General features: G+C 59.3%; 1 protein-coding gene and 1 long non-coding RNA gene across 3 annotated transcripts in view; both read left to right on the top strand.

Annotated features, from left to right (window-relative positions):
• Positions 1–3,920: 3,920 nt before the first annotated feature.
• Positions 3,921–5,391, top strand: LOC140684881 (uncharacterized). The gene is made up of 2 exons (XR_012057808.1): positions 3,921–4,616; positions 5,047–5,391. It is a non-coding gene; the product is annotated as an uncharacterized lncRNA (long non-coding RNA).
• A 4,065-nt stretch (positions 5,392–9,456) lies between these two features.
• GSE1 (Gse1 coiled-coil protein) overlaps positions 9,457–12,472 on the top strand; it is a 104,538-nt gene continuing 101,522 nt past the window's right edge. Inside the window, exon 1 of one of the 2 annotated variants that reach the window (XM_030282224.4) lies at positions 9,457–11,430. In XM_030282224.4, coding sequence (XP_030138084.4) covers positions 9,472–11,430 — 1,959 coding nt within the window. In that variant the 5' untranslated portion in view covers positions 9,457–9,471. The remainder of the gene's footprint in view (positions 11,431–12,472) is intronic. The other variant, XM_030282223.4, reaches the window with a different exon arrangement.

Genomic DNA, 12,472 nt, shown 5'->3' with positions numbered 1-12,472 from the left:
CAGCTCACCCCACAGGCCCACTCACCACCCTGGCCCCAAAAAAGGGTCTGAAGAAAGGAATGGGATCCCAGTGCAGGTGGGTTAGCTGCAAGATGATCCTTGGCAGCTCGTGGGGTGATGTGGCAGTGAGATTTCTGTGGAACACAGAGCAGGAGGAGCACAGTCCCCCGAGGGAGATCCTGAACCGCAGGTGTGGTGATGCAGCTTGTGGATGGAGGATGTGAGTAATGTCCCTGGGCTCCTGGGGGTCCAGGGATGTCACCCCATCCCAAACCTGCCTGCACACCCAGGGAAACTGCCCCTGCCTTGTTCTCTTGTCCCTGAACACTCCTGCTGGCATCTGCTCTGCTTCCCTTTGTCACGGTGCTTGGATCATTTTGGATCTTCCTTCCAATGGGGTCAGAGGAAGCAGGAGAGCAAAGAACCCATCCACAGGGACAGAGCAGCTGCTGTGTGCTCCAGCAGCACATCAACCCCGGGCTGGGGCATCAACCAAAACCTCTCCAAGGAGTGCAGCAGCATCCCTGTCACCGCCACGGGGCACATCAGCGCTGCCACTGCTCCTCTGCGCCCTGATGATGGCAATTCCTTGTTGCAAGGGCTAATGGCTGCGTGCAGCTGGCCTCAAAGAGCTCTGCACCTTGGCTGGGGGGAGGAGGAGGAGGATTTGGCAGCCGGGAGCAGGGGGATTAGCAGAGATTTGTTGGATCTCAAGGAGAGAGGTGCCAAGTTTTATTTGTCAGAGCAGGAGCCCTGTGGGCAGGGCACATCCCCGAGGATGCTGCCGTGTCCCTCTCAGCTGGATGCAGCCCCCAGGGCTGGCTGAGGGGGCTCAGGACTTTCTGTGTGGGGGAACCCCATGGGCCAGTGCTGGGGGGAGATGCCAGGGAGGCAGATTTTGGTTTGGAATAACCACAGGCTCCTGGATGGCACGGGGGTGTCCTGGAGGACGGAGCTCTGTGGGGCAGCGTGAGGTGGAGCAGACCTGGCGCTCCTTGAGAGGTGCAGCTTAAAACCAGCTTGGGTTTAAGCTGAGCCCATGCAGAGCTGGTCCCAAAATGCCCTCGGGATGCAGATCCCTGCTGTTGGGGAGCAGGGAAGGTGCCTGCAACATCTTGTGTAACAAGGAGCGAGCATCAAAGGGAAATGCCTGAGCGAAGCAATAACCCACGCTAACAACAGAAAAAAACCCAAAAAAAACCAACCCTCTCCCCTTTCATTTCCCTCCCTCCCCTCTTGACCTTGAAGAATGCTGGAAGGTGTCATGTCATCAGCATTTCCCAGCCGCTGGGAGCCTGGGGGGGGGGGGGATTTTTTTATTTTTTTCTTCCTTCGGGGCGCCCTGCCAAGAATAACAGCCGACTCCAGCAGGTCGGCACAGGAAGGGAACGGCTGGAACCTGATTTGCAGTCAGACGCTCCGAGAGCCAGAATGCGTTTTATTGAAGAGGTCTCCAAGGAGGCATAAACCTTCCCCCCACCCCCCCAAAAAAAAAGGAAAAGAAAAGAAGGGGGAAAAAAAAAGCCTTTCCGATGAAGCTGTATTTTTTATATGCGTTTTAAAAGGTCTTTAAGATAAATTTGCTTTTGGGTCATGCTGCTGGTGTTGATTTAGGGCAGGAGCAGGAATGGGAAGGAACGGGGTGCACCCTGAGGTGAGGTTGGGATTGCATGGAATCCCTTGGATGAAGGCACATTTATTTTCCTGGTGGGATCAGGCTTCTTCTCCACTGCCTCCAGTGGGGCCAGCACATCCCTTGGGATGGAAGTGTTCAGCAGAGGTCAGAGAGAGAGACAGACACAATTCCTCCCAGGAAGGGGATGCTGCTTGCCCGGGTGACAACCTGGGCACGGGTCAAGAGGTCCAGTGTCCCCACCATGACCAGTGCTCCTGTGTCCCACAGTGTGGGAGGTGTGGGGGGGACTGCTGGGCACTGAGAGAGTCTGGGATGGGAAAATCCCTGCTGGAAACCCAGGTTTGGCCAGGGAAGTGATTAGCAGGACAGAGGGCTGGCAAAGGAGCTTGGACCAGGTGGGATCTCTGGGGTGAGGGAGGGCTCTGGGGCTGGTGGGGCCTCTCAACAGGCACATGGGGAGCGGGGCTTGGAACAGGGAAGCTGTGAGCTGCTGATTATGGGAATTTGGAAGGTCTGGGCTCACATTCCTGCCGATTCCTTGCCTCAGTTTCCCCAGTCTGTGTCTGAAGGGATGTGTCCATCACGGCTCCATGAGGGGAGGGTGAGCCTGCAGTGACAGAGGGGAGTGCCCGTTTCACCTGGATGGTGGCACCTTTCCTGGGCATTCATGCTTGCCAGAGCAACTCATGGACCCTTCATGGGCTGCTCTGGCTGCTGCATGGCCACAGATTTCTGTCCCATTATTGCCAACAAAAAGTTTTCCAACACAGGAGTTTCTCTTGTCACCCTCTGGCTACACAAGGGGACAATGATTCCGGATCTGTTCCACTGACTCCTGATCTGTTCCGTTGATTCCTGATCTGTTCCATTGACTCCTGATCTGTTCCATTGATTCCTGATCTGTTCCATTGACTCCTGATCTGTTCCATTGATTCCTGATCTGTTCCATGGATTCCTGATCTGTTCCATTGATTCCTGATCTGGTCCATTGACTCCTGATCTGTTCCATTGATTCCTGATCTGTTCCATTGATTCCTGATCTGGTCCGTTGATTCCTGATCTGGTCCATTGATTCCTGATCTGTTCCATTGACTCCTGATCTGTTCCATTGATTCCTGATCTGTTCCATTGATTCCTGATTTGTTCCATTGATTCCTGATCCATTCCAATCTGCCTGTACCAGCCTGCCTTTGGATAAGAACCAAACCAAACCCCATCCATTGCTTGGCACCCCAAGGCACAGGAGAACCTCCCAAAAAAGCTCTTCCACCAATTCTTAGAGGGAAGACACTGGAGGCAGCCCTTGATCCCCAGCTCTGGGGGTGAACCTGCTGAGCTCCCAGCCCTTGTTCCTCTGATCTCATCCCCCAGCTCTCTAAATCCAGCGAGACATTCCCAACCAGGAGCCCAGACCGGGCTGGGGTTGTTTGCAGAGCTCCATCCTTGGGAACATCTGGTACCATTGGCTCATCCCACCTCGGGCTGGCTTTGGGGGAGCAGCCTGGGTGGTCACACCCTGCTGAGCCACCCCGGGGTGCCACAGGGCTGGTGACAACCATCCGTGGGATCTCAGGGACGCTGCTGTGCTTGGCTCCTCCTGGCTCATCCCCATCCCAGCACGGGGAGCACGGGGCAGGAGGGGGATCCGAGGCTGAGGTGAAGCCGTGCAGCTCCCAGCCCTAATTCCTTTCCCAGCTGCTTTGCCTCATGGCCATGACCAGGCTGTAACCGGAGCAGGTCAGCGTTTTGCTGATGGAATGTTTTTCCATCGGGAAATACCAATTTCTGCGGGAACATCTCAATTTTGACCAAAGTTTTGTCTTTTTTCGTTTTCGGGGCGTGGGGGTGGGAGAATATTTTAAAACCAGGCTATTCCAGAGGTTGACCTTCTGCCATTGCTTTGGAGATGAGCACAGAGGGTGGCTGTGGCATGGAAAGGTGGGAATGAAAGGTGATGTGGGAATAAAACCACTAAGGCTAAGGACAGACCACTGTGCAAAACAATAAGCAAGAATATTTTTGAAAAAGTCAAAATGAAGTGAGCTGGTGGATTATCCTCAAAAATACTTTCAATAAGATTTGGGCTTTGCCTATCTCTTCCTCTGCTCGCTTTGTCTTTTCCCAAGTGGTGTTACTCGAGCATCCCCTACACCCGCTCGGGTTTGACCTGCGGGCAGGAGGGAGAGGCGATGCCAAAGGGGAATTTCAGCTGGGCAGGAGCTGTGAGCTCCACCTGCCTCCCAGGAGGATGAGGATGCTTGCCTGCAGCCCCGGATTCAGCATCCATAGCGGGCTGGGAATAGAAAGCTGAAAGCAGAGACCGCATCTTCCCCTTGCATCTTGGGAATCATGTGAGAGGTTCCTTCCCTCCCATCCCGCTCGGCAGCAGCCTAGAAATAGCTCCTGGCACCCCCGGGGCAGGACCACAGCAGGCTTGGAAAACCCTCAGAGCTTGAAAAACGCTTTGTGCTGCCCACAGGGGATGCCAAGTAGCTGGGATGGGTTTGTTCCCTGCAAGGACACAGGGTGCAGAGTCTCTGCTTGATGCTAGCACCCAAGGGCACTGCAGGGCTCTGGCTGCTGCTCCCGGATTTTTACTGCTCCCGGATTTTTACTGCTCTGCAAACTGTTATTATTTGCAGTGACAAACCTTTTCTTCTCTTTTTCACCCCCCCCCTTCTCCTCTCCACCCTTTTTTAATAGCAGCCTCTAACAGCCACACTCATTCTTCTTTGTTGACACGGCCCTTTGGCATCAGCACTTGGCATTTGCAGAGCTGCTCGCCCTGGAAAGGAAAAGAAAAAAAAAAATCTCTTTAAAAAAAAAAAAAAAGCCCTTATGAAGAAACCCCACAGCCAGCAACTGGGCCCTTGTGCCTTGCAGGGGACGTGGCTCCCTCCCTCCTGCCCATGGGGACATGGGGGGAATCAGGGCTGGTCCCAGAGGGGGTGAGCAGGAGGAGCAGCACGAGATCAACGCTGTGAGTGCCCATGGAGGGGTTTGGGGCACGGACTGAGGGTGTTGGATCGTCCCCTTAAATCCACGGACTCTCAGGGTGCCCCTGTGACCACCCTGCCAGCACTGAGTGGGTCCCCACATGGCTTTGTCCTCCAGCTGTCAGCGGGCAGCAGTGTGTTTGCTACAGCCTGTCCGGGAGAGCAGAGAGGCTCAGAGTGTCCCCACAGGGCTGTGGTGGCACTCAGTGGTCCCCTCCTCTCCTCAGAGTCACCTTTCTCGTTCCTGCCTGCTGGGGACCATGCCAGCAGCATCCTTCCCTCCTTGTCTGCCTCCTCTCTCAGCGTGAGCTGTGATTCCAGCGTGGGATGGCCCTGTCCCCTTCCCCTCCACCCTGTCACCGCTCCCTGTCACCTGTGCACAGCTTTCCTCGGCTCATTATTTTTTGATTCCAGGCTGTCTGCTGTGCAGAGGCAGATGTTCCTGCTCTCACCAGCTGGGATCTTGGCCAGGAGCATCCTTGGCTCACCTGCATGGCCCCGCGAAGGACTGAGGGAAAACAGTTTGCAAGCAGGAGAAAACCTGCCTGGGCTTTTCCAGCGAAAGGAACAGCGGAAAAATCAATGAAGTCAGTCCAGAAGTTCAAAGAAAGGTTGAAGCAGCAGATAAGGGATATATCCCCACTATTTCCATGAACCAGCCCTATCTCTCCCATCTGAAAAATCAGCACCAACTGAGTGCAGAGATCAGCCTTTAAAAAAAAAAAAAAAAGGAAATAAAAGCTTGCCGAGGAAAATACAGCTGTTGAGTGCAGAGTTCAAGGTCACTGAACTCCAGACCAGTGTCCCAGCGTCCCGTGGCAGCCACTCTGCCACCTTCACCCCGGGCAGGTGACACTGTGGAGCTCAGACTGGCCGCCCCCTGACTCAGTTTCCCCGGGTGGCACAGCAGGGATGGTCACCCATGTGGTGGCATTTAGATGTCCCTGCTGGATTTTGAGCAGGGATGATGCCAGGGCTGGGCTGCCCTTCCCAGTGCCCTTCCCTGCCTGGCTTTGCTCTCGGGCAGGACGCCAGGAGCCCACGGGCGGAGGTGGGAGCCTGGACAGGCGCCGTGGAGGCAGCGGCTGTTCTTCCTCCCCGACCACGCACGGCTGGGAATTGCCTCCTTGGAGAAATATTCCCTTTTCAAACAGCAGACCCTGCCGAGGATTATCCAGAGGGGGTGGCTGGGGCAGCAGTCACGCTGTCTCGAAGGCACTGTGTTGTTTGAAATGCTCTTTAAGGCACTTGATGACTCACAGCAACAGCTGGAAGGAATAAGCAGTTGGTAATTTCCATATTAACCTCCCGGTCCCTGGGATGTGGGATCTGCAGCGCGTGCCTGCTCCTCGGGGTGCCAGGGAATGGGTGCTGCCCTGCAGGGCCCCAGGGGCAAAAGAGACTGGGATAGGAACTGGGGTAGGAATAGGGACAGAGAGGGGGTTGGGATGGGAATGGGGATGGGAATGGGGAGGGAGATAGGGATAGAAATGGGGATGAGGATGCAGATGAGGATGGGAATGAGGGTGAGGATGAGGATGAGATGGGATGGAAGTGGAAAAAGAAACGGGTATAAGGATAAGGATGGCAATAGGGACAGGCAGAGGAATGGAAACAGGAATGGGGATGACTATGAGAATAAAGGTAAGTTTAGGGCTGACCGTGGGGATGGATGGAGGAATTGAGGCAGGAATGGGGATGGAAATGAGGATGGGGACAGGAATGGGAATGGGGGCAAGGATGGGGATAGGGATGCACCCAGCACCCCGTGGGCTGCTCATGCATCCATCCTGAATCCCTGCCCCATACGAGCCAGGGAAGCCCCCTGCCCCACGATCACAGCTGTTTGCACAGCACCTTGCACGACTGGCGCTGAGTCCTGACCCAAGACAGAGCCTGTCCCCTACTGTCGGCTCCCCCCCTCACGCAGCCCCCCGAATATTCCGACTAGCTCAGAGATAAGGGGCTGTGAGGGGAGGAATATCAGGAGAAGGGATAAATATTCAAAAGAGGCTCTTACCCCGGTATATGTTGGCGCAGCTCTCTTTATTCTGTGATGTCCATGGGGAGAGTGGGGCAAAGAGGAAGAACAGGAAATGTCAGGGGTCTATATAGGTTTTGGACAGGGTGGGCTTCCCTGGCTCTCCGCCAACCCCGTTGGGGCAGGAAGGAGGGTCCAGGGGTTATCTTGATCAGAGTCACAGGTCCCGGGGAAGTGGGGGGGGCACAGGGTGCCCATGAGCTCACTGTCCACCCCACCTTGCAAGGAACATCTGTCCCCAGGGCTCCTCTCCGAGCACGGGGCCAGCTCTGCACCGCAGCCAGCAAGGTCCAGCGGGATCTCGGCCATCCCGGGAGCGAGGAGCCACCCTGCCCTGCCTCCCAGTGTGCTCCCAGCGCCGGGCTGGAGGAGCAGAGCTGGCTGTCACCCCCCCAGCCCAGGGGTGGCTGTGGGACGCCAGCTCTGGCGGGAGGGCTGCGCGCCGGCGGGAGCCACGCTGGAAAATCCTGCGCTAGGCTCGCCTTGATCCCCGCGCGCCCCGGGGGACGCGTTTGCCGCCAGGGCATATGTTTTCAGTTCTTGCCGAGGCCCGACTTGAGAAATTTTCTCTCCCTCCCAGCTTCTCTGTTGCAAACAGCAACCGCAGGGCCGGGGCGGCACAGGATGATAAATGAGCTGCTCTGTCCGGGCCCAGCCAAGGCCCGGGAAGCTGCTCCGAGGCCGCGTCCCCGTGGGGCGCGGGGAGAACGGGGGAGCTGGGGGCTCGTGGAGAGGGGCACGGAGGGTCTGTGTTTGAGGGCAGGGTGGGGAGGGGGGTTTGGCCCTGCTGAGCTCTGGACTTTGGATACGGCGCGTTGTTTTCTCGCCCATCTGCGGAGCAGGCGGCAGAGCATCTGTCGGCCGTGCTCGAAGGGTGGGCTGAGCTGGTGGCCGAAGCTCCCGGGGGAGCTCCAGCTGGGCAGCCAGGGTGAGGCATTCCCAAATCCGGGGCTGCTGCCTGGGGTCAGGGATCCCATCCGGCCCAGTGGCCCCTTTCCATCCGGGAAGAGAGGCGACACCGAGAGACTGAGTGCATCTTTAAAGAGCGTCTGAGTCATGCCCACCCCGACACGCGGCGTTCCCGCTGCTCTCGGTGCATAGAGCAGCCACCACATCAGCCCTATAAATAAATAAAATATAACGAGGCCCTGCTGTCTTCTGGAAACCCCTGAAAAAGCCCCGTGGAGCCAGTTCTCCCAAGGTATCGTATTCCCGCTTTGTGTGTTGCCTCCCACCCCCTGTTCCTTTACTACCGGAGCCATCTGCGTGGAAACTGGATCCGGGTCCCTGAAGAGCCCTCCTGCCCTGCCCGCGCTCCAGCTGATGTCACACAATCTGTTTGATCTCGGGGCCAGTTGCTGGGGAGCACTGGACGCTGTCACCCGCAATCCGGGTGGGAGGTGACACGAAGGGTTGGTCAGCCCAAGGGGGACCCAGACAGGGTGGCCCGAGGAGTGATGAGGAGCAAGGGACACTGTGGCTTCTGTGCATCATCGGGGCGTGCTGGCACGTGGCTCAGGCATTCATGCTGCTGTCCCTCTGTCCCTGTGTCCTATCCAACACTGACCTTGCCTCTTTGGGTTTCATTCTGCACCCTCCAAGCTCAGGGAGACTTGCAAGGACAGCACCTGGGATATTGCAGTGACTTGCCATGAACTCAAACTCCACAGCACTGCCGGCAGCAGGCTTCCTCCTAAACAGACTGCTCGAAAAAATCCCCCTTCCAGTTCCTAATATATTTATTTAACGGGGAGAGCCGTGCCGAGCCGGTGGGCACGCTGACGAGCCGCTGGGGTGGTTAATCAGTCAGGTTTAATTGAGGCTGGCCCTGGGCACAGTTTGCGCTTCCGCGGTGCCTATTGTCCAAGGACAGCAAAGTGCTTTCCAAGCATTAAATCTTATCGCGGGCTGCGAGGCAGGTAAGGATATACCGGGATTATTGCATGCGCCGCTGAAACGCCGCCAGCTCCGGCTGGGAACGCATCAGCTATTTACCAGTGAGTGGCAAAGCGACGCAGCATTTTAGGACCGAGCGGGAAATAGAATCTGGTATCGAACTGGAACAGCGGCAGTAGTTTGAAAGTGGGAAATAAATTACCGGGGGTGCTCGGGACACCGAGTTAATGGCTGGAAAGGGCAGGAAAGGGTCGGTGCTGCGGTGGGATAGGTCCTGGCGGCGTGAAGCAGGACGCGGTACCGCACAAAGCGCCGTGGTGCGGGTAGGGGGTGGCGGTGGGACACTGGGGACATCGCGGGTGGGACACTGCGGGGATCCCCGCGTGGGGCCGGTCAGAAACCCCCTCGGGGGTGGCTTTGTGAGTCCCCACGGCCCTCCCCCGTGGGGTCGCTCCGCGCCGGGCTGGCGGCGGGCGGGCGGGCGGGGGGTGGCAGCGGCTCGTTCCTCCCTCCGGGCCCCCCCGGGCGGGCCGGTGGCGGAGGGGGGGCCGGGGAGGAGCCGGGCCGGGGGCGCCGGGGCCGGGAGGCGGCCGGCAGCCGCCCTTCCTCCGCGCCGCCGGCGGGACCCAAACTTTCGCACCGAACTTTTATCCCGGGTTTATTTTTGTTGCTGTTCGTGGATATTTTGTTGCCGCGGGGAGCTGTTTTTTTTTTTTTGGGTTTTTTTTGTTGTTGTTGTTGTTGCCGTTGTTTTATCATAATTTTTTTTTTTCTCTTTCCTTTCTCGCTGCCTTCCCCCGGCGGGAGGAGGCGGGCGGAGGGGTAGGGGGGGGGAGCGCTCCGCAAACCCGCCCCCCGAGCCTGCGTGTCCGGCGGAGCCGCGGGATGAGCCGGGGGCGGCGATGAGCGCGGCGGGGCCGGGGGCGGCGGCGGGGCCGGGGGCAGCGGCGGCGCCGCTTTCCCGCAAGCAGCGGCTGATGGCCGCGCTGGCGGCCGGCGAGGCGGCGGCGGCGGCGGGTGGGGGCGGCCCCGGGGCCGCGCAACCCCCGGCGGCCCCGCTCTGCTGCTTCATCTGCGGCGGCGGCATCAGCCGCGGCAAAGAGCTGAAGCTTCAAGTGCGACCCCCCCGCGACCACCGGCCCTTCTTCCCCTTCCTGCAGCACCAGGAGCCGGCGCCCGGAGCCCGCGCCGTCTCGGCGGAGGGTTGCGCCCTGGTCTGCGCTGTCTGCCGCTGCTTCCTGGGCGAGCAGTGGGACTCCTTCGAGCGCAGCCGCACGCCGGTGGAGAAGCGCATGTACTGGCTCAAGCGGCCCCATCAGTGCGAGGCGGCGGCGGCGGCGGCGGCGGCGGCGGCGGGGGGAGCCGGGCTGCGGCGGGGGGCCACGGGCTGGGACCCCTCCGCGCCGCCGCGCCGCGCCACCGGCCACCCGGAGGAGGAGGAGGAGGAGGAGGAGGAAGAGGAGGAGGAGGAAGGGCAAGCAGCCGGCTCCGAGCTGTCCGAGCTCTCCGACGCCGAGCCCCTCTCGGAGCCCGAGGGGGCGGGCGGCGCGGCGCGGGTCCCCCCGGCGGCGGGGAGCGAGCGGGGACCCCCCTGCTGCTCGTCGGACAGCGAGATCAACATCACCAGCGAGGAGGAGGAGGAGGAGGAGGAGGAGGAGGAAGGCAGCGAGCGGCCCGCTTGGGCAGCGGGCACCGCCTGCTACATCTGCGGCAGCCCCTTGGCGCCGGGTGCCCAGCACCGCGTCCACGTGCAGAAGCAGGAGAAGACCTCACCGGGACCTTTCTTCCCGTTCCTGTGGCTGCACAGCCCCCCACCGGGCGCCCAGCCGCTGTCCCCCACCGGCAGCACCCTGGTGTGCCCCTGCTGCTTCGCCTCCCTCATGCAGCAGTGGCAAAGCTTCGAGCTGGCCAACGTGCCCGTGCTGCAGCGGCTCTACGTGGTGCCCCTCAGCGCCGGGGCTGTGCCCCCCAAGGGCCGCCGAGGGATGAAGGAGGACGGCACGGGCATCCCGCCGGTGCCCGAGGCTTGCTACCTGTGCGGGGAGGAGTGCGGCAAGGAGGCGAGGCCGGTGGCGGCCAAAATCACCAACGGCAACGCCAAGAGCACCATGCATTTCCCCTTCCTCAGCCTGCTGCCCTGCCCGCCCGGCGCCAAGGGGCTGAACAAGCACTGGGAGGTCAGCAGCTGCCGCAAGTGCTTCGGGGTGCTGCAGGACCTGTGGGCCATGTACAGGGCCTGTCACAACGAGGAGCTCATCTCCTCCGTGCAGAGTTTCCTGGGGAGGTACCACCAGGTCTTCTCCGCTGGTGCCCTCTCCGGCCACCCCGCTGTCATCAAGGCTGGTCCCACCTCTGTCTGCTACATCTGCGGGGCCGAGTTGGGAGCTGGCAAAGAATTCCAGCTCAACGTCAACCCTCCAGGGCGGTTTGGGGAGAAGGAACCCTTTTTCCCCTTCTTGACGGTCTACCCGCCCGCCCCGCGGGCCAGACCGGCCGACTCCACCGGGCTGGTGGCCACCTGCATCCTGTGCTACCACGACCTGCTGGGACAGTGGCTGCAGCACGAGGGCAGGAACTCCCACCACCCCAGCAGCGCCTGGTCCCGGCAGTACAAGGTGGAGACCTTCGTCTGCTTCTTCTGCCGGCAGGAGAAGAAGCGATGCCTTGGATTAAAAGCGGTTCAAGTGGCCAGGCTCCCCGTCTTCCTCTACACCCTGCGCGTGGCCAACAGCCTGCTGGTGGACGATGGCAAGCAGCTGACCATCGGCGCCTGTGCCGAGTGCGGGGCCGTGGTCCTGGCTGGCAAGAGCGTGACCCCGCCAGAGCTGCTGGCAGTGGCACCCCCGTCTCTCCTCCCCAAGGTAAGGCAGCTGGCCCGGACCCCATCCCTCCTTTCCCAGCGCTTCCCACCTCTGGAATCCAGGAGGAGTTGGAGCAGTGACATAGATGGATGCTCTTCTTTTGGGCCTGGGTCCTGGGGGTGGATGCTAATGGATGGGGTGCCTTTAGCAGTGAACTTTTGGAGCTGTCAAGCTGTGAAGGAAGAGATAAAAACCCTTCCAAGAGGTGGGAAGAGCCAAGACCTCTCCCGTTCCAGAAGTGTCTGTGTTGTTGGCAGCTTCTCATGAGGGAGGTGGGAGCCAGGAGAGAGGAAATCCCGATCCTGTCCCGCTTGCCACCGAGGGTGCTCAGAGGTGCCAGAGGGGTGGGAGGGCTGCCTGGCCTGCCCTCCATGGGAGCATCCTTGGGAAGCTGGAAGGAGCTCATGGGCTCTGTAGGAAACTTCCCAGCTTATCCTCAGTTTTACAAGGTGCCTTAATGAAAGGATTTCCCTTGGAGAAACCCTGGTTCTCCCCACAGCTGATGGTTGGGTTCCCCCTACCCGTGCTGCTCTGGTTATCCTGCACTGAGGGCTCCCCAAAAGCCCTGCAAGCCTGAAGGGTTGGCCCAGGTGCTGCCAGATTCCCCATTTGCTCCTTTCTGTGGCTCTCCCTGGGGTTACACAGGTTGCTTGGGAGGGCATCACCCCAAAAGCACATGGCAGAGCAGAAGTTTATTCCTCCCAAGCTTGTCTTTCTCGTGGGATAGGAAAATAACAGCTTTTACTCCCAAATTTCCAGCTTGTGGGAGCTCTCCAGAGCTGCTGCTCTGCATCACCAAACCAGGCCTCAGGCTGGGCTCTGTCAAATGCCAACATCCCAAATCCCCGAGGTCATTTTCAAAGCCTTTCAGCTCCGTCCATAGCCAGAACCCTGCAGCTCTCTGAGGCACTGGCATTTTCTTTAGAAATGTAAACCAGTCCTTCCAAGACAGCTCTCCTTTTCTCTCCCATCGCTCTCCCTTGGCTCCTTACAAATATAATTTCTCATTCAGCTGTGCTGGCTCCTGAACTAGTAGGGACAC

Source organism: Taeniopygia guttata, chromosome 11 (genome assembly GCF_048771995.1).
Source record: "Taeniopygia guttata chromosome 11, bTaeGut7.mat, whole genome shotgun sequence".
Lineage (NCBI taxonomy): Eukaryota > Metazoa > Chordata > Aves > Passeriformes > Estrildidae > Taeniopygia > Taeniopygia guttata.
Note: the sequence above shows the minus strand (reverse complement) of the source record. Positions and strands in the feature narration are given on the sequence as shown.